Here is a 12409-nt window from a genome sequence, read left to right as displayed (position 1 = left end):
AAAAAATAAAGACATTGCTAAAGCTTAGTCAGGCCATAGCAATTACTGGAATGGGGTATTTACTACTTGGAAATCTAAATAGGCCCACAACTAAAAGAGTTTTGCTAAATAATGAGTTGTTTATTCCCTCCAGTGTTGGAAGCATAGATATCAGAGGAACCTAACTGTGAACTGTAGTGTACTCATGCATACTCATGTTCTCTCCATACGGTAATTACTTCCAGGTATTTCTGGGCACAGCACAGTCCCACTGGCATATCTTGGTGAAACTGTGAAGTAGACGGGCCACTCCTTATCCCCTAATCTCTTATCTCCGAGCCTCCCTCATTTATGAAAAACATCTTTCCAATCTTCTCCTATCCCAGGGTGTTCGCTTTCATGAAAGTACAACCTTGTTTATGACAGGATTTAGGAACGAGATACTGATTTTCATTGTTCTCCTAAAATTGCATCACATACATATCTTACTCCAATATGCAAGTTTTTATTTGTCTTATTTAATTTAAGAAATTATATATAAAACTCACTATATATAGGTGTGTGTGTGTGTGTGTGTGTGTGTGTGTGCGCGCGTGTGCCCATTAGCCATGGTGTATGGGTGGAGGTCAGAGAATTTGTAGACTCACTTCTCTCCTCGACCACATGGGTTCTGGAGATTGAACTCGGGTCATGAGACTTGGCAGCAAATGCCTTTACCTGCTGAGCTGTCTTACTGGCCCCTTATTGGTAGTTTTTTAGGAAAACGTTTCTACTGTGCTACTTTCATTTTCCTGTTGAAAAAGTGAGTTCTCTTCTCTCCACTAAAGAGAAGACGTGCTGCTGAGCACACTGCCCATGGCTCTACTGAGAGCCTAGCTGAGACGGTGTTACTTTGAGGAGTCACTGCTTTAATTACCCATTTGTGGTGAGAGGTCGTTTCATTATGGGTATCTTCTGTTTTGACAGCTTTTTGTTGCTCAGAGTCATTGTCAGCTTTGTCTCATGTGACAGCTTATGCGCAGGTTTGTTTTTGTAGCAGCTGTCATATTTTAATTTCATCTTTCCTGCAACACGCTCACATTTCATCCAAGTCTGCAGAACCTGACTGGCTGCGAACATGAATACTCTGTTGTAATTGAAGGAGTTTCTCTTGTTCAGTGCTGCTATGTTTGCATCCCACAGCGCAGCTTGAGGCAAGCCTGGGAACCTTCTACGCACCGACGAGACCGCTTCTGGACACAACTGTTCTGGAATACAGAGACCCCATCAGCAAGTATGCCAGGAGATTCTTCCACCACCTGCTCAGGTGAACAGTGCCCTTGGCTGCCTGGGCTCAGAGCGCATATTTAAAGACCTACCTTTCATGAGCTTCCTCCATAATATGGCCATTTTCTGACAGCTTTTCTCTTTAAAAGAAAAGTAAATTTTATTTGTCTTTATTTAATTTGTTATTATTTTCCCTTTTAGGAAATCCTGGTATTATCTAGGATCTTGACATCATCAGTAATACATTCTACCCTTTGATATGATAGTAAAAACTATGTAGAAAGTCGAGATGACAGCATTAACTGAGATTCGTTCCTAGTCTAAATGAATACTGTGGTTTAAACTGAAGGTGGAACTCCACCTGCGCTGCGGGGCTGTGAGGCAGCTGTGGGCTTGCTTTCCTTTCAGAGTCCCTACAGAAAGACTTGTCCATTGTCCTTGCACACGATGTGGCCGTTGCCATTCACTGTAACTCATCTTTCTTTATATACATATAAGTGTTCTTCCAACCTTAGGGACTATTTGACAGTTTGCTAAAAATGTCAAATATTGTTCTGAGAAAAATATTCTAGAAGTTGGAGGACAGCATGTACTCTCAGAGAAGGATGGAAGGGAGATGAAAACCTGGATAGAAATATTGCAGCCTCATTGATGTTGTGATAACTGGTATTAAAATCAGGTAAATGGTTAGCATGAGCGTTGTAGTCTGGAACAAAAAGGAATGTAATAGTATACAGGTTACTGGGGTGCTCAAATAATCACCTTCCATTTCTTAGGATGGATGGTATAAACCAGGGTCTCTTAAAAATCCTCTTTCGGTTACATATGTGCACCTGCTGTATTCTGGATATATGTTTTATGGTAGAATTTTGAAGTCTGTTTACAAAAAGGAAGGATTGTATGAAGGAGTTGATTTTACTAATAACGTTCTTGTGCAGTACTTTCAGAGACTTTGCTAATACTCTTATTTTTATCAGAACAACTTTATAAGGGAGTGCTATCATGTCATGAAGTAATACCCTCAGGCTTAGAGGATTGGCTTACTTAGAAGGATAACAAGTGGCCGTAGATCAGGGGCTGCTTCCACTGTTCTTTACCTTTTCCTGAAGACACTTTCTGTCGCAGGTTGTTTAGTTTTCAGCTACTACCTTCCAAAACAGCTGTGAGCTGTCATCGGCACAAGAGTAGGCTGATTGACAGATGTCCAGCCGTCCCAAGAGTGGGGGGACGCAGCTTGGTCAAGCTTGAGGAGGTGTGCTCTTATACAGACATTGTGCTCCATAATTAATTTTATCTAGACATAAAGTGGTACTCTGAACTCCACACAGCAGTGAGGCCTTTAGAAAATCACATTTTTGGAACCCAGAAAATGTTAATATATTGCAAGAGTTATTATCTGTAATTGAATCTTGCCTTTTTATCTGAATGGTGTTAGCATATTTCAAGAGACTCTTCATCTTAAATGTAGCAGTCCTCATGCATGAGCATACCCTGAAAATATTGGGGTTAAAGTCACGTGTTCTTGATCTTTGGGCTTTATTCTTTGCTTTCGTTGCTACTTTGTTTTTCTTGTTTCTAGGGAAAATTGATGAATTAGCTTCTTGCCTAAGGGGCTGGAAAAGATAAACATGAGTAAGAACTTTTGAAAGTATATGCATGGTAGCTTCCCTGTGATTTTGGCCTCTTTGATTTTAAAGCAGTTATTGGTAGTTTTGAAGCCTCTGCCCTAGGAAACACCTCTCCTCTGGACGTGAATATTTCCTCCCTGTGTTGGTTTAAATTGAGTCTTTGATGATAGCATGAGCTTTGTTGCTGTCATCAGTATCATATTCAAACTTTTCTGTTTGGTTCTGTGAGATGTTTCTTTTGGGGAATGCTTACTTTTTCATGTTCCTGGTTTGGGATGCTTTCAGTTACAATGAAATTCCCTAGCTTCTCTTTCACTAGTAGGCTATACAGGGCATTAAGAAAAGAGAAATGTATGTTAGTAGAGACTGAATGAGATAACCTAAATTGGTTTTGTTTTGTTTTTTTTGGATTTTTCAAGACAGGGTTTCTCCGTAGCTTTTGGTTCCTGTCCTGGAACTAGCTCTGTAGACCAGGCTGGCCTCGAACTCACAGAGATCCACCTGCCTCTGCCTCCCGAGTGCTGGGATTAAAGGCGTGCGCCACCGCCGCCCGGCAGAGATAACCTAAATTGGAAACATCATTTTGTTTAATCTGCTACCGAGAAGTTTTATCTAGGGGAGATGAAACAGGTCAAATCCCTTTAGGATTGCATGAGTCTTTCTGGTTTAGCTAGTCATTATTTTAATACCCCTTAAAAACTTATTAAAGAATTAAGGCCATCTTGGGGCATTTAAACTGAGGAAGAAGAAAGGAGCCCCATGGAGATTAGGAAAGTAGCTGAAGTCAGCTGAAGCTCAGGTGGGCCTTGGTGAGAGCGAAGTGCTGCGTTTTCTTTATTTTGATCCGGCATGCAAAGGCTGAGGTCAGATTCTGACTTTGTGTTAATAGACAAGTGTATGTGTGGTTGCTAAAACAAACGTTTGTATACAGTTTGGGTTTTGTTCTTCTTGGAGAGCAATTCTCCAGACATCTTTCTGTGTCTCTTGGCTTCTCTCCAAGTTCAAACATACTTAAACTGTAAGACTTATTTCTTCTGTCTTTCTTGAGAACTCTTTGTATGTGTGCAAAATCGCTGTGTTTCAAAAAGAAATGTCCCTGATAGTATAAATCATTCAGTAAAGTGTTTGTTTTAGCAAAATTAAATAACAATCGTCTATTTATAAAAATTGTTAAGCTGCAGGACACCTACAAACAATAAATGCATCTTTGCCTGAAATGTACTTAGAAGGTAGTCACTCACCTTTCCACCTCTGTGAAACTGAATAGCCTCGGAGCACTTAGCAGGAAACCAGCACCAAACAAGAGCTTTTCATAAACACACAGAAACTTTGATAGGAACAAGTGAATACTGATTGGATGAAAAGGCAAACATTTCACATGACTATGGCCCGTAAAAAGCTTATTTCATTAATGAGGAAGTAGAATAATTTATAGCTAATGATTTATTTTAATTTTCTCTTCAAATATAAGGCTACTGTTTTCTGATACAGATGCTTATAAAATGATAAGCAATTTTGAGGAAGAGGACTTTATTGCTTAGAAATAAAAACATAATGCTTATTATGTTTTGCAAAGGAATATAAGACTGTTTTTTTCCTTATAATTCCACTCAGAAAATTAAAGTGAATTGATGTGCATAGGAATAGATAGTGACTAGATGAGTGGAAACAGTTATAGTGTCAGAACACAGGTGGGTCATGGTTTCTCTCAATGTTCATATACGTTTGGCAATTTTGTAATAGAATGTGGGTAGTGTATGTGTGTGTGGAATATATATACATAAATGTGTTGGAATTAATATTTATACTAATAATTCAGGAAGAAGGGAGAGCCAACCATGGATTGAAACCTGAAATTTTTTGCCAAAATAAATCTTACTTCCTTTTGTTTCCCTTTTGGTATTTATCACAGCAGAACAGATGGGTCAGTGGTAAAGAATGTATGCAGGACTTGAGTTTGGTTCTCAGGACTCACATCATGTGGCCAGGAGCCACCTTTATCTCCTGGGGATTTTATGCTTTCTTCTGAACTCCACGTGCACATGTGTGTACACAGGAGCATGCACACATGTGCATAAGAATATGATAACTCTTTTTTTAAAAAAAAACCTTAGCATATGCAATTGAAATAAAGCCTGATATTTCCCCCTAACTTGCTTATCTACTCAATTGTTATGTGTGAAAACTGCAGCGTTAAAATGAAAGCACATATATAACTTTATATAACTTTATAAAAAATAATTAGGGGCTGTGGGATAATGCTGTTGTACACTGTAAAGATTTTCCACTCATATTGATTTAATAAAACACTGATTGGCCAGTAGTCAGGAAGTACAGGCAGGGCAACCAGACTAGGAGAATTCTGGGAAGAGGAAAGGCAGAGATGCAGTCACCAGTCTGACACAGAGGAAGCAAGATGAGAATAGGATGTCTTACTGAGAAAAGGTGCCAAGCCATGTGGGTTAATATAAGTTGTAAGAGCTACTTAATAATAAGTCTGGGCAAATAGGCCAAACAGTTTATAATTAATATCAGCCTCTGTGTGTTTCTTTGGGACTGAACGACTGTGGGCCTGGGTGGGACAGAAACTTCCATCTATAGCTCATTGTTTAAGAGTGCTTGTCTCTTTTGCAAAAGACCTAGGTTCCATTCCCAGCACCCACTGGTAACTCCAGTTTCAGAAGATTCGGTGCCTTCTGACCTGTGGAGGCACCAAGCATGCATATGATGCAGAGACCTGCATGCATGCAAAACACACAGAAAATGAGTACATCTAATTCAGTAAAAGAAAAAAAAAACTCAGCTATTTAACTATTAATAGAGAAGCAGGGAGGTGAAATTTTTTTATTTTTATTTTTGAGGCTCTTCAGGTCTCTGAGGTGCCATGATCTTTTTGCTTCAGGCTCCTTTGAATTCGTAATGTCAGATATAAGTTCTTTGAGATAAGCTTTACTTAGTGAGTTCTAGGTTACAGGAAATGACAGTAGTAAGTCAGGAAGCGTGGCACACAAAAGAAGTAGTGAACCTTCCAACACAGCCAGAGCAGGCTGCCTAAGTGCGACCTTGTCATGGTGACACTTACCCTTGGCAGTGCTGGGCAACTGGGGATCTTAGGTCATTCCAGGGTGCTCCTCAGGATTAAGCCATTCTTAAGAAAATGTTGCCTAATGTTTGCCTGAGGCCATTTTCTCTTAACAAGCCTGTAGTCAGAACTTAAAGACAGAAAGATGTTGATCTGTGTTTAGTCTTTCCTTTAGGAAGAAATAATTCTTACCCAAAGGAAGGCAATGTGAAGAAGTGACAAGATTGTGATTGTAGGCCCTACTGACTCCTCATGTATTACAGGAGTGAGGCTTTTTGTTTTTTGAAACTTTTGACATTTATTTTAATTAACAAAAAGAACTCTGTGCATTTATAGTGAACAGTGTGAACTGAATCAAGTTAATTAACATATTTGTCATCTCATCAACATATCATTTTCTATAGGGAGGATTTTGTATTTTGGCAAATTAGACAGATGTAGTACATTGTTATCAACTGTGGTTGCTGCATGGTAGAAGCTCATGCTGCCAGTCTCGTGGAAGCACTGTACCGCTGATGAACATCCTGCCTTTCTCTGTGTCCTCCCCTCAGTCTCTGTGTTTCTGAGATCAATTTAGTAGCACTTGGCACTGAGTAGAAAGTCCGTGCTAGGGAGTACTCATGAGATCCACACATCCCCCAGGAAATCTTTCTTTCTACAGTACTGTGAGGTACTGAACTCAAATCTGAGCTAGTTGGCTATTTGTTAATCTTTCGACAGCCCAATTTAAATAGGTATTTCCCCATTTCAAGTCACTGCGCGTCCTTGACCGCAGATGCCAGGGCCAGTTATATAAAGCAGGAGTCAGCTAACTATAACCGCCTCCCACTTCTGTAAATATACTTCCATTGGAACGCAGCCAAGCCTATTGGTTTCCATAACATCTATGGCTGCTCACAGGCTATACTTGTGACAGGGTTGTCTACCCCTTTAGGTATATGTGCTGTCTGGCCCTTTACAGCGAGAGTTTGAAAACCCCTGTTATAAATAAACAGCAGCAGAGACCTAGTTTGAGGAACATGTCTCCTGAGTGCCAGAGGAAGGAGGGAGGGGCTGTACTACTTTGTAATACGGACATCATCACTTCGGAAGTAAAAGTCAGTGGAGTTGATCCTAACACTGAGAGTTTGGGGGTATTATACAGGAAGGAGAAGGTAATTCGTTTTCAAATTTTATATTTATTCTGTGAACCTGTATGCGTATCTGCGCACCATGTGTGTGCCTCATGCCCATGGAGGCCAGAAGAGGGCGCCAGATTCCCTGGAACTGGCGTTGCAGATGCTAGCGCAGTGCTTAAATGTTTAAACATTTTTTCTCAAAACCTTTCTAGTATTTATTAAAACATACATTACCACAAACCAATCCATAAAATTTGTTTCTTTTTAGCAGAAAGGTCTTTAATTAGTAACTAAACATCACATGATGAATGGAAGATCTAGCAAGAAAGACAACCTCCAGTTTACAGCCAGTGTGAGGTTCCACACAACGGCATGGTTACCTGGGAAACGTATATCCTACTATTATAATAACAGCAGTAAGTAAGCTGATAGGTTAAAGGTTTAGAAATTTATACTATATTTTTATTTTTAATTATTTAAAACAATTTTTAAATTTAAATATTCTTGATCATATTCTTCTCTTCCCCCAAATCCTTCCAGATCAGCACCCCCTCTCTACCTACTCAGTTTTAAGTTCTTTCTCAAAAACAAAGGTAAAAAAAGACAAAAAAATCAACACAATAACAAAACTCCCAAAACCAAGAAAGCTAAATAAAACCATACCCCAAATGTAAATAAAACCAAAAGCAAACAAATAAGACACCAAACAGTAACCTTCCCAAAACACACACACACACACACACACACACACACACACAAAAAAAAAAAAAAACAAACCTGGAGTCCATTATATGTTGGTCAACTATTCCTGAACATGAGAAATAGTTTCACTGTATTGCAGAAAACTGATTTCCCTCTCCCAGGAGGTATAAATGACAGTTCGGTTTTTAACCTTTACCTTGGTGGCTGGGTATTGATTCATTCATTCACCCATTTTTGTAGAAGCAGGAGCAGATCATAGAGAAATCATAGCAAAAGTAGCAGAATTATAAAAACATTGAGTAGCTGCAGGGAGGGAAGCCCTTGAGCTGGCTCTGAGGAGGACTCTAATGTGTAACAGATACTGTGACACTGAGGAGCCTGGAGGCCAGCATGGGTTTTGATGTACTGATAGGTACCACAGGTAGCCATATGTCCCTTCTGCCAGACCTATGGGAAATGGCTTCTTTCCCTAGAGGGAACCGGCTTCACAAGTCCCTGGGCAGTACTAACTTGCAGCCACTGGAAATCCTTCTGTAGCTGAGGTGGAACTCATTTGTAGCTATTTGGACTACGTCGGGAGTTTGGACAAAGACAGGAACATGCCATCTACTCCCCCATTGCTCATAGCTGGCTGTGGGCTTTGCCTGTAGTATTGCTGTGAGCATTCTTGTTTCCTTAGGTCAAATGTCTAGATCCTTTCTAAAGACATTGATCCACTTTTGCTTGTCTTGTGAACTCTCTGTTCACTTTATTGGGATATTTCCTCTCTTGTTTTTATGTTTTAGAAAAGGAAATGATCAAATCTTCCTCTCTCTTCCTCATCTCTGGTATCTCTCCTCATCCCCTCGCCTGCTATGGAATCTTTATCTTTTTCGTCTTGCTTTTGATATCTTTCATACATTGCAAATCTCTCTTAAAAACCCGCTTGCTTACTTCTCAATTCACTGCAAGTTTTTTTGTTTTGTTTTGTTTTTTTGTTTTGTTTTGTTTTTTGTTTTTTTGTTTTTCGAGACAGGGTTTCTCTGTGGTTTTGGAGCCTGTCCTGGAACTAGCTCTTGTAGACCAGGCTGGTCTCAAACTCACAGAGATCTGCCTGCCTCTCCCTCCTGAGTGCTGGGATTAAAGGCGTGTGCCACCACCACCCGGCTACTGCATAGTTTGTGGCCATTCCTTCAATAGACATTTTAAATGGCCAATTCGTTACAGTGTTTTGTGATTTCTTGCTTGCTGTCTTTCTATAATCAGTAACCTATTTATTTCAGTCATCTCTATGACTTTATGCTTTACATTTTATTCCTCCAGTGCTTTGAAAATAATTTAGCATAATAAATAATGTGAAGATCCAGCTTCATTTTGTCCTAGCTCTAACCTGTTATCTAATATCATGTTCACAATGTCCTCATGACACCTGAGCCCACTTTTACTCCACACTTAAAATCATAAGACAGCTTTTGACAGCAGTCGCAAAGTTGAACTCACCTGGTGGATCTGTGCACTCATGTGCATGCATGCCCACAGGCTTGACACATGGCAGGTAATCTAAATTTCTAGTTTTCTTAACAAAACAATAGCAAATCCTAGGTCATTTGCTGTTACTGAGTCTCTGTGTGTGTGTGTATTATGTGTATGCGTGTGTGTGAATCTCTCTCTTTCTTTCTGTGTGTGTGTATGTATGTAGGTGGAGGTCTAAGGCTGACATCACATGTCCTCTCCTCTCAGTGTCCAGCCTATACCCTGAGGTAGGGTCTCTCAATGAATCAGGAGTTTGCAGTTGTAGCTAGTCTGGTGAGCCAGCTTGCGCCAGGGATCTCTTGTCTCATGGAAGCCACCAAGCCCATCTGGCTTTATATGGATTCTGAGCATGGAAACACCTTAATACAGGATATTAAAACTCACTTCTCCATCCTCTCTTACCTTGTTAAATACATTTGCTTTGACTTCTTGTTCCTACTAATCTATATTTAGAGTAATATTCCTGTGCCAATACAATTAGCTGTTTTATTTGTTAGGACTTTTTATAAGATGGTGACCTGGGTAGTTCACGTCAACTTGACACAACTGGACACATCTTTGAAGAGGGACCCTCATGTGAAGACTTGCCCCATCCCATCAGATTGGCCTGGAGCTAGGTCCATGGCCAGTAGGAGTGGTGCCAGCCCTGGGAAGGTGGTCCTGGGCTGTATAAGAAAGCAAGCTGAGCGAGCCACGGGGAAGAAACAGTAAGCAGCATTTCTCCATGGCCTCTGCACCAGATCCTGCCTCCGGGATCTTGTCTTGAGCTCCTTCCCTGGCTTTGCTCAGCGATGGATAGAGAGTATGAGCTGACGTAAACCAAGGCTAGCCCTAGAACCTGGCTCCAGTAATCTGGACCACAGGTGTGTACCTTGGGCCTGGCTTCATCTGCCCTAGGTTTAGACATGATGCAGAGGGCTAGCTCTTCAGTGTTCTGTGCCATAGTTTTCAGTTTCTCAGACGGACTCTAGTGTTGGTTTAAACACGGCTCTGGAGGATTTTGGTTAGAATGCCGTGAATATCATGAATCTCTGTGTTAATTTTGTTAAGTTAGTATGCTTTATTATTCTGTTAAGAAAAACAGATTTTCTTCATTTATTCAATTTCTCCTCTGTAGTTTCTTTTTGCAGACATATCTCCTATTTAGTTTGCTTCTTAGCATTATATTTCTTCATTTCTTGTTAATGCTGCTGGGTTTTTTTCTTCTAGTTAAACTTCATAACTGGTGATTGATTCTTGCTATGTAAGAAACTATTGACATATGCATGTTAATTTTATAGTATATGACTCTTTTGGAACTTTAAATTTTATTTCTAATAATTTTGCAATTGATTTGGTTTCTGAGTAGCCATAAAATTGTCTATAGATAATCGTCATGCCCCCATACATCATACATTTAAACTCTAGTTCTTCTGTAGTAAGTGAGTGGTTATGTTACGGTTCCTTTGTCTCATCTGTGACTTCAGTTGCCATGCACACTGTTATTTTTTCATGCTCTTCTGCCTCCCACAATGCCAGTGGCGATTCCCGTCCCACTGAATGTTTTCTAAATCTTTAAATCTGTAAGTTTTAGTTTTCCACCATCCCTGTTCTGTAAGGATAGTTATTTCATCGACAGGTTTTCTAATAAGCCTTCTACACTTTCTTGGAAGGTGCTGCTGTGGTGGTTAATCTTCATTGTTGCCTTGACTGGATTTAGAGTCGCCTAGGAAACGTGCCCCTGGGCCTGCTGTGCTGGCCTTTTCCAGAGAGGTTTAACTGGGGGGACCCGCCCTGGATGTCTCTCACTGCCATCCTCGTCACCCTCCTGCTGCCCTGCCTTCCCACCATAATGTCTGCTCCTTTTAACCAGTCAGAGTGAGCCCTCCACCTCAGGACTGCCAGGCATCTTGTAATAGCACTAAGAAAAGCAGTTAAAAAATACATTCTTAGAAGTGGACCATTTGAATCAAGAATCACGGAAACATGGCGGACAGTCTATTTTTGAGTAGCCATGAGAATCAAAGTTTTGCTTCCACAAAATAAACAATTTTGTTAACAGTTGTGGTGTTCTGACTCAAAAACTAGGCTTCTTCTATGTGTATTTTCAGTTGGGTTTCATAGTTGCATGAACACTCATAAGATTGTGGTTAGCTTGCAACTTTAGTCTTTTTTTTATTTTTAAAACTTTAAAGTTAAAAATATATAAATAAGTGAAAATAATTGCTGTCAACATCTGGATGTTAATATGTCTAGTTAGATGGCTTTTGACTTTTGACATGGGCAAAATAATCAACTCTTATTTTTGTAGATGAAACTTGTGTTCATAAAACAGAAGTCAAACAATTCAGACCCACACACATAGAAGTAATCTAGCACCCACACATTGCAGCACCCAGAAATAAAAGAAAGGATGGTAGCTCTAGAAATTAGGATCAGTAAAGAAATTGCCTCATTAATGTAAGGATACAATTGTTTAATTAAAATCGGAAACTACAGGAAGGAAAAACAGAAAAGAATGAAGTCACCCCACTTCAAAGCAGGGCCCAGTGGGTCCTATTAAGAGTGATGTTATGAAAGCTGGGTGCACTGCCTTGTGCCTGAAACCCCAGGATTCGGAGGCTGACTGGGATTGCCATGACTTCAACACTTTCTTTTAAAAAGGAATGTAGTTAGTTAAAAACTGAATTTTTTTTATTATCTCTTCATAAGGATCATTTAGAAAACAATGCAATCAAGTCAGTATTAGAAAAAGGCATGTGTTAAAGGTTTAATTCCTATAGAAATGTTTTAAAGTAAAATTAAGTATTCCTTGACTTTCTTCTTTCTTTGTAAATATTGTTATGCCCAGTGGTGATGCGCGCCTTTAATCTCAGCACTAGAGAGACAGAAGCAAGTGGATCTCTGTGAGTTTGAAGCCAGCCTGGTCTTCATAGAGAGTTCCAGACAAGCTGGGCTATATAATGACACCCTGTCTCGAATAAAAATAAACATCATTGATTTATCCCACAACAATCATGTGCCACACACACCAGGAGTGGAGAACGGTGCTCACTCATAGAAACGCTACCTTGCTGATGGCTGCTAAGGCTGTAACCCATGCTCAGGATAAATTAAGAAGTGTCCCATCAACATCATGGTTA

General features: G+C 39.9%; 1 protein-coding gene across 2 annotated transcripts in view; it reads left to right on the top strand.

Moving 5' to 3' along the window:
• The window catches only part of LOC121459478 (WD repeat containing planar cell polarity effector), a 283095-nt gene that overhangs the window by 182707 nt on the left and 87979 nt on the right, over positions 1–12409 (top strand). For both annotated transcript variants that reach the window (XM_041669297.1, XM_041669296.1), the window contains one exon: positions 1162–1285. In XM_041669297.1, the coding sequence (XP_041525231.1) occupies positions 1162–1285 (124 nt within the window). The remainder of the gene's footprint in view (positions 1–1161; positions 1286–12409) is intronic.

The sequence above is a fragment of the Microtus oregoni genome, unplaced genomic scaffold (genome assembly GCF_018167655.1).
Source record: "Microtus oregoni isolate MIOR12 unplaced genomic scaffold, Mior012 000019F_ref0000042, whole genome shotgun sequence".
NCBI classification, from domain to species: Eukaryota; Metazoa; Chordata; class Mammalia; order Rodentia; family Cricetidae; genus Microtus; species Microtus oregoni.
The sequence above is the reverse complement of the archived record's forward strand: the minus strand, read 5'-3'. Positions and strand labels throughout refer to the sequence as shown.